The sequence below is a fragment of the Gopherus flavomarginatus genome, chromosome 1 (assembly GCF_025201925.1).
Source record: "Gopherus flavomarginatus isolate rGopFla2 chromosome 1, rGopFla2.mat.asm, whole genome shotgun sequence".
NCBI classification, from domain to species: domain Eukaryota; kingdom Metazoa; phylum Chordata; order Testudines; family Testudinidae; genus Gopherus; species Gopherus flavomarginatus.
Window position 1 is genome coordinate 211,253,037 of NC_066617.1, and position 21,578 is coordinate 211,274,614.

Genomic DNA, 21,578 nt, shown 5'->3' on the forward strand with positions numbered 1-21,578 from the left:
GTGGGTGAATACCCACTTCCTCAGATGCATGTAATGGAAATATCCAGGGGCAGGTATATATATATGTGTGCTAGCAAGCAAGCTAGAGATAACAAGGTCAGTTCAATCAGGGAGGATGAGGCCCTGTTCTAGCAGTTGAGGTGTGAAAACCGAGAGAGGAGAAACTGGTTCTGTAATTGGCAAGCCATTCACAGTCTTTGTTCAATCCTGAGCTGATGGTGTCAAATTTGCAGATGAACTGAAGCTCAGCAGTTTCTCTTTGAAGTCTGGTCCTGAAGTTTTTTTGCTGCAGGATGGCCACCTTAAGGTCTGCTATAGTGTGGCCAGGGAGGTTGAAGTGCTCTCCTACAGGTTTTTGTATATTGCCATTCCTAATGTCTGATTTGTGTCCATTTATCCTTTTCCGTAGAGACTGTCCAGTTTGGCCGATGTACATAGCAGAGGGGCATTGCTGGCATATGATGGCGTATATTACATTGGTGGATGTGCAATTCCAGAGGAAGAGTGCTGCATACTACAGATAAGCCAAAGACTTTGTTAGTTTTTCTTATACCCTTCTCCAAAGAAAGTTAGATGCAGCCAACTGAAACTCCACCAAGAAACTGCTGAACTTGAATTAATATGCAAACTAGATACCATCAATTTAGGCTTGAATAGAGACTGGGAATGGCTGAGCCATTACACACATTAAATCTATTTCCCCATGTTAAGTATCCTCACACCTTGTCAACCTATCTGAAATGGGCCATCTTGATTATCACTACAAAAGTTTTTTTTTCTCCTGCTGATAATTGCTCATCTTAATTAATTAACCTCTTAGAGTGGGTTGGGCAACTCCCACCTTTTCATGTTCTGTATGTGTGTATATATATATATATTACCTTACTATAAGTTCCATTCTATGCATCCGACGAAGTGGGCTGTAGCCCACAAAAGCTTATGCTCAGATAAATTTGTTAGTCTCTAAGATGCCACAAGTACTCCTGCTCTTTTTGTGGATACAGACTAACACAGCTGCTACTCTGAAACCTTATTTATGAAGGAGAGTGGAGTGACTTCAGCTGTAGCAAAAAATACTTGTGTATACTTAAAATGTGCTGCCACTTATAAGCCACTTCCCCCTACTTCACAGCAGTTCTGTACCTTTCAGTTGGCTGCATCTAACTTTCTTTGGAGAAGGGTATAAGAAAAACTAACAAAGTCTTTGGCTTATCTGTAGTATGCAGCACTCTTCCTCTGGAATTGTTCGCTTTTTTTTTAACATTCTCTGCCAACAACTTCTCCTTTGGCTGATGAAAAGATTTCTTTGTACTGATGATGTAGTTGGTGCATCAGAGTAAAAGGAGGCACAGCCATAGTTCACAGCCTCAAGTTTCCTGTCACAATGTTTTCACCCTTGATTTTCGCAAAGGCAGCCACCCCTACAACTTCCAGTTTTTCTCTGACGTATAAGACGACTACGCTTTCTCCTTCTTTTACTTCCCCTTTTTGTAAAGCTCATGCAATCTTATGTGAAAGATCACATGAAGGACAATTATAATAACACTGTGAACCTCAGTTGGATTCAAAATTGTCGTCAAAAAATGCACACAAAAATTTTAGGGCTAGAATTTTCAAACATGGAAGCCTAAAGCTAGGCTCTTGCAGATGGATGAAAAATCAGGCTCATTACCTGTGACTGAAGTCACTTGGACCTGCAGATGGCCAGTGCCTATGAAAAATAACATTGCTTGTTTGAGCACCAAACTATGGTTATAGGTGCTTAATATAAGGCCAGTTTTCACATGGTGATGCCTTGTTGTTTGTGGCTTCTGGAACAGTAGTTGTGCAACCCTTACAGATGGGTGGTGTGCTGCAAGAGTCACTTGTCAGGACAAGTTTGCAGACAAAAGCCCTGATTTCACAGTTACAAGATCCAAACCACCAATACCATCAGGAAGTGGGACCAGAGTACAAGAATATCCAGAGCGTTTGCATCCCCAGGACAATTTGGTAAATGCTGATTTTGCCCTGAAAGAGGAGAAAAATCTGTAAACAATTAGCAATCACCTACCTACATCATCTTCCCAATGTTGCCCATTACAGCTATTTCCTATCTTTTCCCTTCCGTTTTCTGCATCTCATATTTCTGTATCACCTCAGAAATGAACTGAAGTCAACTACACTTTCCTATTCCTACCCAGCTTCTGGCAGTCTACTAGTTATGGCTTTGGTCATTCTAGACAGAGCAAGTCTTTTTTGAAAATGAAGGGTAGCTTCTCCCCTAAAACGTAAACAAATGTTAATAACACCTTTGTTGAACCGTGGCAGTGAATGAACTTCAACTTTCCATTGAGCTGTACAACTATGTTGGATATCAGTGTATTATAGGATTTCTTTTTAAATCACTTACACTCTTATCTTCTGCATTTTGAATTATTTGAAACATTTCTTGCAGGTTTCTGAGTTAACCCCAGTAAAGAGATAATGTAGGAGATTGTAACAGATTTGAAGTATTTCCCTTCACAAGACACACACTGGACACCAAACAACAAATAATGAGATACTCTCTACTGCTATGGTGATTATATTGTTTAGACCCTTGGCAAAACCACAATAACAAAAGAATATACACCAGAGACCTCCTAGGGTCCCAGGCCAGGATCTTCTATTTACACTCCTTAAACTTCAGTAATTATTAAACAGTTCAGCCTGTGGAGACATTTCCCCAACCACTATTTGGGCCGGAGTCCTCCTCTGTGAAGACCAGGTTCTATTTTATAGTTCTTGGTGTAGGTTCTACTGCCCTAATCACTGTAATAGCTGGCTGCTTTGCAGCAGTGTATTAAGCAACATGACTAACAGCTGTCCCCATGTGGTTTGTTCTTTCTCTCATCCTCTTCCACAGAAGGAGAATTGTGTTCTATCACGTAAACAACTGTTTAACCTCTGGTGGTCCTCAATAAATCTTTGAGGTAGAAGAAGATATAAGGGTTTTCTGTCCCGGGACCAGCTTGAGGTTTACTGCTGTTGGTCCTGAAGAGTTCTCCCTTTGAGCCCCAATATGCTAGTACAACCACCCCTAGGATAAAGAGAATCTCTGAGTTTTAAAAAAAGAAAAAGTGAAAAAAGTATTTGTCTATATACAAAACAGAAAATAACTGCTGAAATGGTTTAATAGCTAAACCAAAAGGTAGACATTTAACTGAGCTTGTGCTCGCTCTCTCAGCTCTTATCTGAGTGTATTCCAAAAAGAGAACTAATAGAAGATAATGTCCAACAAAATGACTGTTCCTCCCTCTTCCTTGGTTGGTTGCTGGAGATATAACTATCAGAGTCATTGAAGAAATAGTTTCCCCACGAAAGATTTTTTACAAAAGCAAATATTTTTCATTTGTCTATTTTTTCTTTGAAATTTCAGGTTTGTTGCAACCGAAAGGTGAGTATTTTATGAAAACCTACACAATTTTTACATTTGAATTTTTTTAATCAAAATTTGTTCAGTTGAAAAACCATTTTAATTTTAAAAAGTTGTCAGAAACTTGAGTAATATATTATTACTTCAAATGTAGGTGACTGAGGGTGAACGCAAACTCTTCCCTCCCCTCTCCTATTTTCTGTAATCTTAGGCATTGTCTACTTATTCTACACAGTTTTGTCAGCAAAAAGCAGCTTTTGTTGACAAAACAGTGATGTACCCACTGCATTGCTACTTTTGGTGGCAAAGCTCTCCTATTTTGTCAACAAAATAAAACCACCTAGACAAGAGTCATAAAGCTTTTTGTGGGAAAGTTAGAGTGACAAAGCATCCAGGGAGAACACAGTGTCTACACTGAATGGTACGATTGAGAAACCTGCCTCATGTGATGCTGTACCTGCCCCATAAGACATTGCAAACCCTGCCCAAAGCACCCTGCGGCCAATTGAACAGTGGGATAGCTACCCACAGTACACTGCTCTCTGCGTTGATGCAAGAACTGCTAGAATGGATGCACTCTGTCGACCCAAGGATCTAGTGTGGACATGCAACTGCAGTTTTAATTGAAGTGGGGCTGTATGTTGGCATAACTTGCATTGATAAAATCTGTAGCGTAGACAAGGCCTTGCTGTTGACATGAAAACTCTGCCCCCCAGTTTTCACAGGGTTGATGCCGGATCATTTGATCATTCCTTTGGAATGTAACTGGCAAGAGAAGTCTTGTCTGTCTTAGGTCTTTTTGGGGAGTGACTTAGTCCATTTTCATGAATGGCCTTAAAGATGAAAACTACTGTTTTGAACCTAATCCAGTGTTCTTTGAAAGGCCTGTGTGTCGGGCTGGAGTTGCTGAGGAGGCAGGCTGCTGCATTTTGCGCCAGTTGGAACTTTTTAAAGTAGGTGGGGGAGATTTCCTGTAATTCTAAAGCTCTTTCCTACAACTAATGTATAATGCTGAGAACATCTACTGCTAAAAAGAAAAAACATCTACTGCAAACTCCATAACTTAAATTCACAAAATATTTTTCTTTCCTTGTGGTTATTTGAGAGCATTTAATGCTGCCTCTTTTTCAAACCCTACAGAAACGTCATGTTGTGGGGGAGTTAATTTGTTCAGGGTTAATTATTCTGGAATCAACCGAGTCTTTGATCTAAAGTATGTAAAATGAGTCATTAAGAATGTTTTACAGCATACGCAAAGTGTAAGGGCTTTGATAATGCAAATTAGAGCTCTGGAAAGCTAATTTAGGCTATCATCAGGACTGGAAATAGAGAATTAACCAATGAGAGGCAAATAATCAGATTGGCATGACATTTAGGTAATAGTCACACATCTGAATCCAAATAATTTATTATACTATATTATTTACCCCACAACCTCTCCCTAACTCCAGAGCCTGAGACCCTTCCTTAGCTTTGAGGTTTTAGGAAGTGGTCCTTGGAGGGAGAGAGAGAGAGAGACGCAAAGGGGTCAAAGGGTTATCCTCTTGTAACAACAATTTCTCTGCATAGCTCACATTCATTGCTCATAATTCACTGAGCCCAGAAGTCTCTATAAGTGACCTTGGTGGGGTTAATTATATGATGTGAATATGTTTACAATTCAACAGCTGCATTTTACTTGCAGAACTGCACTGGGGAAGGAACCATTTGAATCTTCTTTGTAAGGATTTATGCAAATCCATCTACCTTATGTATTTCTAGGTCACCTATTACTGTGTTATCTAAGTGCCTTCTCAGATCTTTTGATCTGACTATTCATCTATACCAAGAGAACTTACAGAAGAAACTCTTGTTAATCCTAAAAGCATCATGGCTAATGCTACGATTATGTCATGGAATCTGTGACTTCCAGAGAGCTCCGTGACATTTTCTGCTTCGGCCTTAGGGCTGCAAGGCTGGAGCTGTCAACCAGCAGGGGCCACAAAGCTCTCAGCTCCCACAGGTGGTGGGATCCCCTGCCACTCCCAGGCCTGGAGCTCCGAGCTGTGGCAGGGCTCCCTGCAGTTCCCAGCCACCCTGGGCATGGGGGACCCTGCAACTCTCAGCTGCTGCAGGCGGCAGCCCCCTCCCACAGCTCCCAGCTGCTGGCCTGATCTCCCAGCCCCACAGGTGGTGGGGGACCCCCGTAGCTCCCAGCCACTGGGGGGATGGACCCAGGAGCTGCAACAACAGCGGGTGCTGGACTCCCTTACTCCCCATTTTGTAAGTTCTTTTTAGTAAAAGTCAGGGACAGGTCACAGGCTTCCGTGATTTTTTGTTTATTGTCCATGACCTGTCCCTGACTTTTAATAAAATAACCATGACAAAATCTTAGCCTTACTTGATTGATTTTTTTTGCAGGGTGCCAATATTCGTAAAACATTAACCACTGCTAAGGGCCAGAGAGTGCTGGCATTGTAGCTCTTAACTGTGAGATAAGAACAAATCTACCTCTAAAACAGTCCTATCAAGGATTTAAGTGGGAGTCCTTTCTGGCACTGAGTGTACATACTCGTTTCTTCTATAGTTTGCAGGGACCAGTAAGGAGAGTTGCCAGTGAGAGTTTCCCAGTGCTTATACTGAGTCATACCAATTAGAGAATAAAACAAACTAGCCCTGCTAATGATCTAGCCTAATTCAAGGCACATTCAGGATTGTTCGCTTACCAGTAGGGGAAACATTTATTTCCATCAATTGATTATCTGGAGCTGGAAAAAAGAAAAAACAAAATAAAAAATTATTCATTTATATTTAAAAAGGAAAAAAATGTACTATTGGATAGTTAAAAATCTTGTGCAGACTAAGCAGTCACCATTATTCAGTCATTTGTTATGGTATCACATAGGAGGGGGGAAAAAAGAGACTTTTATTGCATATCCTAGTCTCTGCATCCAATGAGTTACAGGGTAAGTCGGACCTCATTCAGCTCTTTGTACAACAGATTTTCTCTTTGCATCCCAGCACTCAAGGACAAGTCACAGGTGCAAAGGTAGTTAATTGTGTGTCTTTGCTCTGACAGATTATAGAGCCTGCTCCAGAGCCTATTAAAATTACTGGAAGTCTTTCCTTTGACTTCCTTGGGCTTTGGAATGAACTCGTATGGGTTAAGCTATTGATGTATGGGGTAATGGACTGGAGTCTCCCATGCTTTCTGTTAGTGTAGGTATAGGGAAAGGATGCACCCAGCAGAATATGTAAACATAAATGACCAAATGCTTAAAAATGTGTGAGGCACTCGCCCTAAGATGTGTTTCATTTAAAGAGGGGAATATCAGAGGGGTTTGACTTCTCAGGTCTTGGATCTTCTGCTGATATTTGAGTCTTGAGGCTTCCTAAAGATTCTCATTCCTCCCCTTCACTCATCTCCTTATTCTCCTTAAATGAGGAAGTGGAGAGGTGAAAATCAGTGGAACTTTACCATTTTTTAAATTTATTGTGCCTAGTGTTAGCAATGTGAGTGAGTCTCCACCAGGCTCAGTGGAGGATCCCCCACCTGAACTCCTTCCCCTTGAAATCAACTTCTAAAGGTCTTACATGAGACGTTGAGTTTAACTTCACGTGTGTCCATAGTTTTGCTCACTTTGTTTCTAAAGATGCAGGTATACACATCTTCATCAGCAGGCTCAACTCCAGAGAGCATTAGAGAAAAGTTACCATGCTCCAGCTGATCCAAAAAGAGCCTGGTTCTGTTGTGGTATCTTCTGGACTGCTCTGTCAACAAGTCCTTCCCATTGTAAAACAAATGCACTACCACTGACGTATGTATCTGCCAGTATATATAATAATTGGAAATGTTCAGCTTTTCAGAAGTCTTAATGGCACAGGGCAAAATAACGGTGTCTCCGCTGACTGCGTGGCACAAAGTTGTGTGGGGAACAGCTGTAAAATAAAAAAATGCTGAGTGTGAAAAGATAAATTTATATTGTTAATGAATTGTACTGAGCACCTGCAACTCCCATTGGTCAGCACCGCTCAGAATTTGTCAATAACTGTAATGGAGAGACAAATGTACCAACGCCTATACACATCTTGAAGACAGCAGCTATTAATAGCCGCCAGCATTGGTGGATCTCCTGTAAATCTGTTAATCTATGGCACTTATATGGTCCACATTACCAACAGTATCTGAAAGCTTCAATCTTTAATGCATTTATCCTCACAACACCCCTGTGAGTTAGGAAAACGTTATACCCATTTCCTAGTTGGAAAGTCAGGCATCAAGAGACTAAGGCCCAGATCCACAAAGACATTTAGGCTCTTAACTTCCATTTAAATCAATGGAAGTTTAGGAGCCTACATACCGTTGTGGATCTGGGCCCAGCTCACTTCTCAAGGTCAGATAGGAAATATATGGCAAAACAGTAAGTTGGACCTAGCTATCCCAAGTCCCAAACTAGTGCCTAAATCACAGCAAAAGTTTATCTCTGGGTACATTTTGTGTTTACGACTTATATAGAACTTGTCATAAATGTCTTTCGGCATTGTAAACTGGAGTAATTTGTTACTAGCTGGAATCCTGTGAAGAATATTCTTAAATGAAAGAAGATGTTTGTGTTTCACTGTACATGCTTGTGACTAACTATATTTCCCATATCATTTCCTCTTTGAGCAGAACCTTGCTAACTCTCTAACAACTAGGAGACCCATGCTGTATTAACAAATTTTGCAAATTAGTGAATAAGCAAACAAACATTTCAAAAATAATCAAAGAACTTGTCCCAAAATGTACTTTATTTATTTTGACAAACTTACTACTAATTTGTTTAGCTACTTCATAATATAGTGGAAAACACACTACAATGTAGCTTATAAAAAGTAATGAAGTTTTAGAAATAAGACTTAACAAACAAACCTCAATGCTTTCAAAGAGAGACTGTCAGGGAATTTAGGCTCAAAATATGGGTTATATCAACATTTTGGAAAAAATCTAGTCGGAGACAGGCAGAGATGTTATAGTAAGCACCTGGGGAGAAGGTTCCAGAACAGTGAAGCAAATGACTATCCCTTTCTGGTTCAATAGGTTCTGAGATGGTATATGTCTATAACTAACCCTTGGTACTGTTAAACAAATATGCCTGCAGCAAAGGACTAAGCAGAAATCCACTCCTCTATTAGAAATAGTGCAATAATGAAGTTCTTCCCTTATCGATCTGGGCACTTATAAAGATTAAGCTGAAAACTGTGATGCTGTGGCTTAATAACCTCACTTCCCTACCAACACGTGTTAATCTTAAATACCAAAGAGGATATTTGGCAGAGCTGTCCCAGTGGCACATTCAGAAGGCTTGAATGTGTACTTCCCCATTTTAAAAAGAAAGGTGAGCCAAAGATTTCATTAATCATGGAAGTGTCTTAAAGGTTAACAAGTTTGACAACACATTCTTCCATTGAACTAATACCCATTTGGATGGCAGGAATCTTATTTTCTTCTTGCTACATGGAGAGTCATATATGTAAATTCCACTACATATGAGAAAGGTGCTTTTAGCAATGGAGCCAAAGATTTAGCCATAAGCTGTAGTCCTATCCTGCTCTTCTGTTACAGAGCCTTTGAAAGTAATGGAGCAAACTTCTAGAAGGTCTGACCGGAAGTGGGCAAAGATTTGGGACTCAAGGTCTTTAACAGAAAACTCCCAGGAGTCATTATTTTACCTTGATCATAATATATAGTTTTCCTAGGGTAACCTCTTTGGTGTCATACCCCTTGCATGTGTAATGCCGGCTTTCTGAACAGCTTAATGCCAAGAACCAAGCACTCCTCAGCACCCAACCCAGACTAACATGGCAGGGCATGTGCAATGAAGGAGAACAATTTCAATAAGCAAACAGCTGTAGACTGAATGATTATAAAGAATACATTATAAGTCTCCATCTTTTGGTTATTAGATTGTTACACTAATCTGCAGTTTGATGAACACATACAAGTCTCTCCACTGACTGTAGTATACTTACCACCAGGGAAAAAGCACAGCAGTGAGTAGGAGAGTATCCAGAAGACACATTCCCTAGAGAGTAAGAACAACAGAGAAAAGTAGAATTATTATATGGGAACAATCTTGGCTTTGATACTCTAGGATTGTTGCTTAGTTCACATAGCAAACATTACATTTTTGTTATGACCCATAAATCATCCCATGCCATAATGTTTTTATCCAGATTCAAATTGATACCCAGGTTAGACTCTCAGTTGGATTCATCTTTTAGTGATGGGTGTCAGCCGTGACTTTTGGCTTCAGATCTAAGGTGATTTTGGATCTGGTGTTCCTATTCAGGCCCATCTGGCGTAAATTCATCGAAGGAAGTTAGCCAATGTGTACATAGACATAGTCTGGTCTTGACATTATTCTCTGCTCCTGTAGCAGTCCGTGCACCACCTGATGAGCTGCACTGCAGTAAAGTTTACCTGTTCATTTTTGCAGTGTCCCAATCACTGTGAATCTTTCACTCCATTAATACCACCATGCACTCCATTAGCTGGGGTGGTTCTCCCTGTACAGAGAACAAAGACAGAGGAAATGGGGAATGATTTCTGTTGTCCAGGAGGATGTTTATCCAAAGGAGGATGAAAGGAATATGTTTCCTATTCCATCCACTCACTATTGCTGTGGTTCAATCTAGTCTAGCTGTTCGTTAGTACACAATATTAAACATATGTAAAATGAAGGATTTCATTTTCAGCAGGGTGTGGAGTGGATGAAATTCCACAAACTCCCTTCAGGACCAGCCTTGGATCTAGGGTTTCCAACTTTCTAATTGTACAAAACCGAGCATTCTTGCCCTACCCCTTCTGAGGCCCCACCACTGCCCGGCCCCTTCTGAGGCCCTGCCCCCCACTCACTCCAGCTCCCCTCCCTTCATCACTCATTCCCCTGCACCCTCACTCACTTTCACTGCACTGGGGCATTGGGTTGGGTGCAGGAGGAGGTGAGGGCTCCAGTTGGGGTTGCGGGCTCTGGGGTGGGATTGGAGATGAGGGGTTTCAGGTGTTGGAGGAGGCTCAGGGCTGGGGCAGGTGGTTGGAGTGCAGGAGGGGGTGTGGGCTCTGGGAGGGAGTTTGGGTGTGGAAGGGGGTTCCGACCTGGGGCAGGTGGTTGATGTGCAGGAGGGGGCTTGGGGTGTGGGCTCTTGCTGGGCGAGGTTTACCTCGGGTGGTGGCGCAGGGAGCTAAGGCAGGCTCCCTCTGGCTCCCTGAAGCATCCGGCATGTCCAGCCTGGTTCCTAGGTGCAGAGGTGGCCAGGCAGCTCCCCACCTGCAGGCACCTCCCTCACAGCACCCACTGGCCGGGGTTCCCGGCAAATGGAGCTGCAGAGCTCGTACTCCGGGAAGCATGTGGAATTTTCCTGATCATTCCTACGCCTAGGGGAAGGACCTGGCAGCCGCTTCTGGGGAGCTGCACAGAGCCAGGGCAGGCAGGGAGCCTGCCTTAGCCCTGCTGTGCCGTCGACCAGACTTCTAACAGCCCTGTCAGCGGTGCTGACTGGAGCTGCCAGGGTCCCTTTTTGACAGGGCATTCCGATTGAAAACTGGACACCTGGCAACCCTATTTGGATCTTTTAGTTCCCGAGTGAGGCTAGTATTATAGACACTATCACCGGCTTGCTGGCCTTTTAAGAGTAGTCAGGCTCAGCCTTCCTTGTGAGCTAGCAGTTAGTCCCTAGCTGATTCTGCAGTGGGTGGCTTAATTAACATTCATGCCCTCAGCTGTGAAAGAACCAGAGTGCACTACAGAGAGAGGAGAGCTCATTCAGGAGATGACAACTCAGCAGATAGGAGCACTCCAGGGGGAGGAAATAGGGCCTGGTGAAGTTAGGCTGGTGAGAACCGCAGAGAGCAGGTGAAGCTCCTGGGGGTGACCCTGAGGTGAAAGCTGTGTGAAGCTGGGAGATCCTTGGCAGAAGCTATCAGTGCCTATGGAGGGAAGATAATGCAGAAAGCTGCTAGGAAGGGCCTCTGGGGAAAAGCCCTGGGATGCAGAGCTCAGCCAAAAGAGCAAAGGTGGAATGCTGCAGTGCCTGGGAGCAGCAGTGCAGAGCAGGGAACTTCAGCATGGCCTGAGGGTCATTTGTTTTGCTGTTTGTTCAAGTTTGTTAGTTGGCCTCTCCTTACATGGGAAGAGGACTGAACTTAAATGTGACCTGGCTGAAGGGCTAGGCCCCTGAAGACATAGAGGGAGAGGCCACTGTGTGGCCTAAGAAGTGGTCACTATGAGGTGCTAGCCATATGGATCCCTGCAATACCATGACCTAATGCTAAGAGATGCTACAGTGGTGAGTGGAACCACTTGCAGATGCCCACCTAGGGTCAGAGATCAAGGTGACACCTGTGAGTATTTGCTGCTGCTGTACATTTCATGTACTCTTAAAACTGCTCCACAGGTCTTCCCAAGCAGTAAGCTAGCTGCACAGCCACAGAAACCATCCGGTTCCAATCAGACAAATAAGGCTTGAACCAGAGTAGGGTTTAAAGGAGGCTTTTATTACTGGGCCTTTGTGGAAGGGGTTAGATTAGACATGTTCCTTTTGCTTAACATTATCACAACCCCAACAAAGGAAACAATACTCTTTCTTCCTCCATAAGCCCTTATGAATATCTGTGGTGGCAAAAATGAGACACATGGTTCTTCACCAATGCAACTCCACTGGTGGTAGCAAGGATGGAAGTGGTAGTGTAGACAGGGCTCTGAAACTTTTACCACCATGTCAGTGATATGATAGGACTCAGGAGTTTTTACTATCTACCCTCTGATGCCTGGTGAATTGTCTCCCCCACCAGTTTAGACACAGCCTTAAAGTAAACCTCTCAAGAACTAGCGGGGAGGGAGTTGAGATTAGTGGTCTCATACTTACATCTTGATGGTGAGCTGTAGGGGTAGACTTATTTTACTTATCTCTCTTCTCCTCTGTCCCACCCACACCTACAGTTCATTTCTTTAACGTTACCCTTCCTTCTTCCCCTGTCCTCCATACCAGTGGCTCTCAACCTTTCCAGACTAATGTACCCCTTTCAGGAGGCTGATTTGTCTTATTTACCTCATTTAAAAACTACTTGCTTACAAAATCAGACCTAAAAAATACAGAAGTGGCACTGTACACTAGTACTGACAAACTGCTTACTTTCTTATTTTTACCATATCATTATAAAATACATCAATTGGAATATAAATATTGTACTTGTATTTCAGTGCAGTACTTGTGCCTGTTTTTCACTTGTGAGCCTTGTCTGAAGTCAGAGCCTGAGCTGGTGGGGCTGAAGTATGTAGCTTAGCTGCATGGGGCCTCAGGAAATTACTCTGCTTGCAACCCCTAATGCCAGCCTTGCACTTGTGACCTGTCCTGTGACCCTCCCGGGGTCACAACCCCCAGCTTGAGAAACACTGATCTAGATGAGTTGATGTACCCCTGGGGTATGCATACCCCGGTTGAGGACCAGGGTTGTATGTCAAAGGCTGAAAGAGGGGATTGTTAGTCTCTCCTCACCTTTCTTCAGCTGGCAGACAGTTTAAGCATTGAGGTGCCCTGGTCTTGTGCTAATTCCGCTTTGCTCCTAGCCAGAGCCTCCTGTTGCTTCTCAGAGTGAGCTGACTAAGGCAGGAGTAGTCAGCAGCAGGGGAAGAAACGATTTTCAGCCTGGAAGCCGTAGGGTTGAACTTGCTCCATCCAGGAGTCTTGACTCAGCTGCTTCTATTCTCATCCTAGATTGTACCCACTTCCTAGTATAGAATCTCCTGCAGACCATCCTGAATGGCAGGGGACTGACCATTCTTTGCTGCAGAACATCTCAAGAGGAACCAGTATATTAAGGGTTAAAGCTGGGTGATGATGGCCTGATTACTCATCTGAGGGCCCTTCCTTCATGCTGAAGATCTCAGAAAACATCTAGAGGGTGGGGCAGTTTCGTCACTCTTCTTCTCAAGATGTTGGTGTGTTTTCTCTTTGTTGCCTTATGAGGAGGGTAAGTGGCTTGTGGGTGTGGCTGAGAGTTTTCTGAATTAATTCCTTCCCTGCCTCTCTCCTGTTGTTTTAGCTATGTACTTGGCACACGGCTTGTCTCAAAGACTCAGTCTTCTTAGTAGTATGCACCACATGTTAATAATGAGGTTGTCTTTGTGGCTGCCTCCTCTCCCATTAGTGATCCAGTTGCAATGGAAAACTCCCCACTGACTTCAGTGGGTTTTGGAACAGACCCTTAGTGGCCTTTCAAATGTCATTTCCTTGAGTAACATAAGTGCAACTAAAGAACCCAATACATGGGGAGGCTTTTACTTAAACCAAGCCTGCTCATTCTTCTAAGTTGTTGCAGCTCTAGTTGATTTGTTTCCACTTAAAAGCCTCATAGGACTTCTTTCTCATAGATACGAATATAAAAAGCTAGAAAACAAGGAACCTGGTAATGCAAGCCACCTCTATCTTAAGCATGTGTAAATCATCCATCACTTGAATATCTAGCCTAATTTCACTGTGCTCCTGTTAGTTTCTTCTGAAACTCAAACTTTGGGTAAAAGACAAGCAAGGTCTTGATCGCCTTGTCTATATGAGAAAGTTTCACTGGTTTAACTGTAGGATTGATTTTTTTTAAAGCCGATTTAGTTAAAACAGTTTAAACATTCTTAAACCAACGTAAATGTCCACACAGGGGTTTGCAACTTCTTCACTAATTTGATTTAAAATAATACCGTTAGTTAAAGCAATGTGATCTTGTTTAGATCAGGCCTAAGAGAGCATTTCCGATAGGGAACTTCTTAGAGTGTAAACCTCTAGGGGCAGGGACTGGCTTTTTGCTCTCTTTGTATAGTGCCCAGCACAATGTGGCCCTGGTCCATGACCCGGGTTCCCAGGCGCTATGGATACATGTAATAAAGCAGGATTTACAATGAATGATTTCCAGTTACTCTATCACATCTAGGGATTCTAAAATACCACTTCACATGACACTAACTAGCTTATGGTATTAAGCCCCTTACTCCCCCCTTCTTCTTGATGTTTTTTAACAGTGCAAGATGGAGCAACACTTCCTTCATTTCAGTCTTATAAAGTGGTTTGTTTTTTTTAACCTGTATTTGAAAAACAACCAAAATGTGGTGAGATGTTCAGTGAAGAGTAATTCCCAAATCAGTTATAAAGGCCAGTCAGGTCTTGTTACCACCTTAAACTGTGGAAGGAAAACTGTTTATTTGATTTAAAATATGGAAAAGTACTTTCTAGCAGCCCTAGGCAACTTTCACAGCAATTAAAATATTGCACCATATAAAAATTGCAGTTCTAGATGCTAATGAAATTAGCCCAACCCTGCAATAAAACTGAATCAGACAACTTGACAATTAAACATGCGAACAAATACCCACAGCTTTCCCAAATGCCTGAAAAAACATGTGAGCCTTGTCTCCTGGCCTGGAGATCCATAAATTCAGATTATTTCACAGTGTGTGTGTGTGTGTGTGTGTGTGTCGGGGAGGGGGAGTTAAATTCCAAAGCTGTGGGCTCTTCATACCCCATGTTGACCATAGGAAAATAATATCTTTTAAAGCATACAATCTATTTTCCTAATCTGATGTAGATATAAGAACAGCCTGTCAGCAACCTTCCCTTCAGCTAACCCAGGGGAACTCCACCTGAGAACTTACTCTGACAGTTCTAACCAGAAAAACAGGAAGAAAAATAATTCTTTAGGTAGATATGTTCCAGGCCATGTTTGACCCAGAAATCAATAGGCAGCCATTGGATGGTGGGTCAGCAGATCACGCAGAGCTAGTATAGTGTGCTCCTAGTGTGATGTATCAGTTTTGGTCATACTTTGAGACCTTATCATCTAAAACAGTGGGTTTTCACCCAGAACCCAAAATCTAGCTGTGGCTTTTTGCAGCAGTACACTGAAATGCTTTGGCTGCAGAAGGCTGGAGGTAGGGTTAGAGTCTGGGTGAGAAATGAGAGTTGGCTTGGGGGTACTGAGTGGGTTTGGTTGGTGGGGCTTGTTGCATACTGGTAGGGTGCTGGGGTGGGGTGGACCTGGGAAGGGTGGCCCTATCATGAGCCATCTTTGTGTTTTGTCTCCCTGGTTACAAAGTCCTGATCTACAGTCAGCTGTGGATCTAATAGAACCTCTAAACTGAACTCAAGTAATGTACAGTGGGCACACCCCCCCTGAAGAGGGCTGATATCTTTGCCAACTCTTCCTCTTGGCTCCCCAAGTCTACCACACGGCCGAGCAATGTGAGCAATGCTGGTTTACAGTGAGATTCTTCAACGCAGTGTGGTGGTGAAACTGAACAAACTTTTACTCTATAAGACACTGACACTTTCAAAAGGATTAACCAGAAACCCTGGTAGTTGGACTAAGAGAACCAAAAAGGGAATTGCCAGGCATCATTTAGTGCAATTATTTGTGGGTTATTAATTAGTCCCTTCAGGATTTTCTTGAGTTATTTGGCTTTTAAGAGAAAGTAGAGTTGTCTGGTCCTTGTTGCTCGAACTTAAAAAAACTCTTTTGCTTAGTGACCTACTCCTGTAAACCATGACACTAACGTTAGGAGAGACATGCCAGACTTCTACTATCCCATTAAAAGAAGCTGCAAAAATTATTGTTTTTTCATGGCAAACACCCTTTGCCTCTGTAATGCCGACAGACCTGGGTCCTTGGTAGGTGGTATTGAACTTGCAATCTCTGGAGCTTAGTGCATGAGTCTCTACTGCATGAGCTAAAGGCCAACTGACTGTTAGCTAAGGCTGCAGTGTAGGCTCATTAATCTGTCTCTCTAAGTGGTCTCAGTGCCACTAGATGGGGCAGAACACCACACCCAGAAGGTGGGTTACACCTGTCTCAACCAACACAATCTTCTTACCTTAGTATCTGGCTTTCAGGGCACTCACAGGTGAATGTGCAAATAGAACTCCAGATCTGGCTTCTTTGAGATAGCTCTGATAATTCAGCAGTCCATACTGAAACTTGGCACTATCCCCAGCCTGCTCTTAAGCATGGGAAACCTGTAAATAGAATGAAAGGTCATTCACTGCAGCTCATTCAATGAGATTTTTCCCAGATGTGTCTCTCAAGTCAACAAAGACACTGGCCAAAATCTATAAAGATATAACTCTTCCTGATCTTAAATCACTTTGTCGGTTTTTGTTTTTTCAAGTTACAGGAGCATATGAAGTTAACTCTAATCTGAAGGTAAATTTCTGGGAATTTCCAGGCTTTGGACAGGGCTTTGGCAGCTACTGCTTATTCATTTTATCTATTACATAGTTCAGCTTCTCAGCAAATGAGAGCCTTGTAGGATTAGTTGCTGTATTTTCTTTGATGCTTCGAAAGTGAAGCACGGCTATTTCTCATGCCACATGCTGTCAAACATGACTAGGTCACCCAAAGTGAAAAGCCAGCCACAGACTGTGGGTTCAGTCTTCACATACACTGTAGCAGAGCTCAAGCCATCTGTGGGATGGAGGAGTGAAGGTGATATATGCCACCTTTCTGCCCTCCCCTCAATCCTGGAGGCTGTTTGGCCTTTGACATAATCTACAACAATCTTGGGGCTGTTCAGAATTGCTGTGGTTTATGATAGCCTTGTAGAGGGTTGTCATGCCAGCTGAATATCCCCAGAATATAGCATACGCTTTGCATGCTCGCTCCTTTCCTCAGCACACCCTTAGTGTGCCCCTATACTGGGAAGGAAGGGAGTTGATGGTGTTGGCCCTATGCTTGCTGAGGTTTCTCCATGCTGTAGGAATCCCCACTTGCCCATTTAGGGCAGCTTTAAATCCTCTTTGCACAGACTGCAATCTAGCTCTGAAAGGTCACTGTAAGGGAGAATATTTCAGACATCAGTCTGCTGTTTGAGACTGACAAAGGGATCCCTTTAAAAGGATACGGGAATGAGGTGAAATCACAAATTCTAGCTGCAAGTTAGCAGAAGTTCCAAAGCCCTTAGCTGCTTTGTTCTACACACATGAGTGACTCTGATAGGATTGTGCAGAACTCACATTTGCCGCCCTCAACAAAAAAAAAGGCCTTCCCAATCAGTATACATTTTCCCCTTCCCCACAACCTATATTCCACCTCTCCACACACAGCTCCTAAAAAGCTAGGTAAAATAGATGAACCTTGCAATTTGCCCTCAAAGTAACACAGTCTGACAAAGGAGAGGAGGAAGCAAATTCACAGGGACTCTCCTGGCCTTGCTCTTTGATTTCTGAATAAGGTTTCATCATATTAATAGATGTAACATATTGTTTCTGGCCAGGTATGAAAAATGGAGAGGGTCTAGATGGCTCAGGGAACTGAAAAGGATGTTACTTCTCACTGCTACGCAAATGGTTAGAAGCCAGCCCTGGTCTGTAGTGACCAAAAACTGTTACAATCTTATGGCTGGTTAGTAGTCTTTATGATATGATTGGTCTGAGTCCAGTTTTCAGTGGGCCATGAAATCCACTTCAAGTGCCACCAGTGTGGCTGATCTCAGGTCAGAGAGAAATGCATGAATGGGAATGGAGACTGAACTACTTTCTTCTCCTGTGAAGGTCCATCTAGGAAAGGTTTGAGGCATGCTGGTATGAGAGTACATGAAGAAGCTTGCACTGCGGCTACCTGTGGTGAACCTCTTCTGGACTTCAGTCTCCAGTCCAGGACAATCAATCCCATGCCTCTCACAAGCCCTCCATTCTACAGAATGTTTACATCCCATATTTTAAAAATGGGATCTATTCATAGCACATGTGCACCAGAGGTAGCAGTGACACTTCAGTAAATAATTCCCTGCTTCTCCAATCTGTTGCAGAAAGAAGACAAGCAGGGGCCACCTTCTCTTCAGACCTGCAGGGCGAAACTGCTTGTGACTTGATGACTGCCTTTGTGTGACAAGTTAGTGTGTCATTAAACATGACTGGTGTATTTCTCCTGATGTCCATTATTCTGGATTTCTGAAAGCCCAGAGTCCTCAATATCCCATGGAGAGTCCTGAAAACCCATCCTACAAACAGAATCCCAAAAAGCATGTTCTATCCATACATTGCTTAGTGCTTGTAGGACTAGACTTATTTCCAGAGGCTAGTGACATGTGATGGTCTCTTGCCCTTTTGTGAAACTTTAAAGGAAGTCTGAAAAAGATTTTGTTCCTCATTGTGGTCTCTCTCTGACAGCCAGAAAGGAACTTTGTTTTTCTTCTGATTCCCTTTTCTTCCCCTGAAAGTTTCTGCCACCCCTGCCCTGTCATTTTCAAACTCCTTTGTGTGCTGGAAGAATGAAATGAGTAGCAGGGAAGATCATTGAAAGGATTTTGATTTTTTTTAATCTCAAAAGCTTATGGCTCAAAAAACTGAACCAGAAATCTCCAAGGACTAGACTGCGAGTTGTATTAGTGTGAGCAGGGATAAATGCTGATTACTGGTATCGGTGTGACTGACTGGTTTCAAAAGCAGCTGCAGCTTAAAATTTATTTACTGGGTTATAACAAGTTCTCTAAAACAATGCAGAGAGCTGCTGGTCAGTCTCTAGGAGTTAGCAGCAAGATGCAGTAACCAGTGTAGGGGGCTTTAGTGTGGAATTAAGGGCTATCTCATGTTCTGGATAGGTTGTTTTTGTTTTAGGAAGACACCTCTGTCTAAATCAGTATGGAATTTCTTTGAAAAAATATCAGTTACATAATATAGACTTATCCATGTACTTAACTTAATGGATGTTAGGAGCCCCATGGAGTTCAATAGGAATACTTAATTTTATATTTGTAAGCACAAACATGTATATTTGTGGGATCAAGGCCTTAGAGATTTGACCCGTCGGCCAAGATTTTCAAATATGGGTGACTAAAGTTAATAATTGGGTTGATTTCTAAGAGGTGCTAGGCTCTCACAATTCTGATCAATGTCAATGGGAACTGAGAGCCGAACACCTCTGAAAATCAGGCATCTTTTTGGATGCCTATAATTAGGCATATTTGAGAAGCGTGGCCTTCCCCTTTTAAAGTGTGTGTGCATGCAGCATTTCTTTTCCCTGTCATGAGTTTCCTGCTGTAAGGAATGGGTAACCACAGTAGGCCATATGGGAGTAGGGAGGGAGTTACCAGCTCAGCTTCAAATCTATTTGATATCTTTTTCATTTGCAAGTACCTGACCACTAGCATTTCTGTGTTAAAGACATAGACAGAGTGGTCGTCCAAAGGCATTTCAAAAAAGCCTCTCTTGGTTTCGACCTATTTTTAATTGTCTAAAATGAGTGACAAGTAACATGACTAACAGTAGCTGGCTCTTCAGGCTGGCACAGATGAAAACTGATTCAGGATGCCTGAACTGGAGGTTCTTAGCTCTATCCATGTCTGTTTTCACATGCTTAGCTGTAATCTTGACTGTCTCCTGGGACACTCAGTTTTTTCCAGTAACTATCGTTTGTCCTAGTGATATTTCAGTCACCTAGGTTGGCTACTCCTGTGTGCAATAATTTAATTCAGTCGCACATGTAAGGTGGAGGAGGTGCATGAGAGTAAGAGTTGGGTCTCCAAAAAGCTTATATGTTGGCTCAGCTCCCTATAACAAGAGGCCAGCTGTCAGTTTTAGAGCTGGATCTCAGAGCTCATGAGTGTTTTGTTCTTGGGTTTAGTTAAGTGCTGTACCACTACATTATTGAAGACCCAGATTCTATAAACATTTCAGCACATATCTTATACTTTACTGACCTGTATATCTCCATTGAAGTGACTAGAACTACTCGCATGAGTCCAGTTACACACCAGCTTAAGTGCTTACATAATAAGAGCTGTACTTTGTACATCTGAAGGTGACAAGCACACAGCTGAGGTGTCTTTATTTTTTTTTTAAATTCTCTTTTGCTCACATTTGATGACAGCTTCTTAAAACTTTATGAATTAGACTATTTTTTCCTCACTCCTGTATTTTTAGCTCGTGTGCGCAATCATTTGCTATTGTAAAGTTGAGCTATATTGACACTAATATTAGTGTGTGTTGCATAGAGAAATTAACTGAAGAAAAATAAACTATTTTTGGTGGATGAGGGTAGGGGCGTTCTGGTGAAGTAACCACATCCTGCCAAGGGAATTAATTACACTGATACTGCAAAACCTTGTCGAGAAATCAAGTAGAGTAGTCAAATTTTGTGCCCATATCGTATTCCTTTTAAACCTTTTATTCACTTAGGAATAAATCTCTACAGTCACAGCAGTGTAAGTCTGGAGTAGCTGCACTGAAGTCAATTTAATTACTCCAGAGTTACGTGAGTGTGACAGAGCAGAATCAACCCCCAAGCAAGTGCAACAGCTGCCTCTAGACACAATACCTGTATAACCAATTAATCCCAATTTTAAGCATTTCTACTCAACTTCAGCTTTTTAAAAATGTCAAATTGTCAGTTTCTAATTACTGTAACTAGTTTGCAGATTTCTTGAGGTGCCATGATTGGAGACTTGCTCTTTAGATTTTCTGTTAATTAATAAATACTGTTCGTTTAATTTATTCATTCAAATGTAAGTTTTCAGTCAGGCTTTATGCTAAAATTAGCTGCTGGACTACAAAATCCCCTCAACTAATGTCACCAGTGGAGGCACAAAAAGAGGAAAAAAAAAACCCACCCTTGTACTCTGAAATCCATATCTTACTTTTTTTTTTTTTTTTTTTTTTTTAATGGTCAAAGGGAAATTCTCTGGGAATTTCCCAGGAAGTGGAAGGGAAACTTTGTTTATCAAACTCATGACAGACTGCTTTCAAGCTGACCAAAGTCTAGGCAATGGAATATTTTGTTAGCTCTTTTTTGATATGAAACTGAATGGATAATGGCTGGGAGGAAGTGTGCCATGCTCCTCTGGAGATTTTCACTCCCTTGAACTGCAATCGAGTTCCAGTCCTGGGCTTCCTTCCACAAAAACAAAGCAGTGACAAATTATTGTTGCTCCTTTTGCCAAGTGGGTAGCCAATTTGGGGGCTTTGCAGTGGGCTAGCTTCCTTTTTGAGGAGCAATTAGTCACACAAATTCCCCATGTCCTCTCCTAGCCTAGTTTTAGTCACAGAATGTACACAAAGTTCTGTTACCCTGGACACAGAAAAGGAATAATAGCCAAATTATACACATGCAATTCAACTTGGAGAAACTCTAGTAAGACCCTGCTATATTCAGCCCTCTAGCAAGAAAACCACTTCCTTTCTGACC

The 21,578-nt window shown here is 42.3% G+C and overlaps 1 protein-coding gene across 3 annotated transcripts in view; it reads right to left on the reverse strand.

The window, feature by feature from the left end:
- Positions 1-592: 592 nt before the first annotated feature.
- The window catches only part of LOC127043040 (CD276 antigen homolog), a 35,926-nt gene continuing 14,940 nt past the window's right edge, over positions 593-21,578 (reverse strand). The window contains exons 2-7 of one of the 3 annotated variants that reach the window (XR_007772115.1): positions 16,273-16,414; positions 9,840-9,925; positions 9,389-9,441; positions 7,017-7,315; positions 6,103-6,144; positions 593-2,010 (exon numbers count right to left, since the gene is read on the reverse strand). Coding sequence is in view for 2 of the 3 variants with exons in the window: in XM_050936733.1 (XP_050792690.1) it covers positions 1,907-2,010; positions 6,103-6,144; positions 6,971-7,315; positions 9,389-9,441; positions 9,840-9,847 (552 nt within the window). In the remaining variant the exon portion in view is untranslated. Of the gene's footprint in view, positions 2,011-6,102; positions 6,145-6,970; positions 7,316-9,388; positions 9,442-9,839; positions 9,926-16,272; positions 16,415-21,578 lie in introns of all 3 variants that reach the window. The other 2 variants (XM_050936734.1, XM_050936733.1) reach the window with 2 other exon arrangements.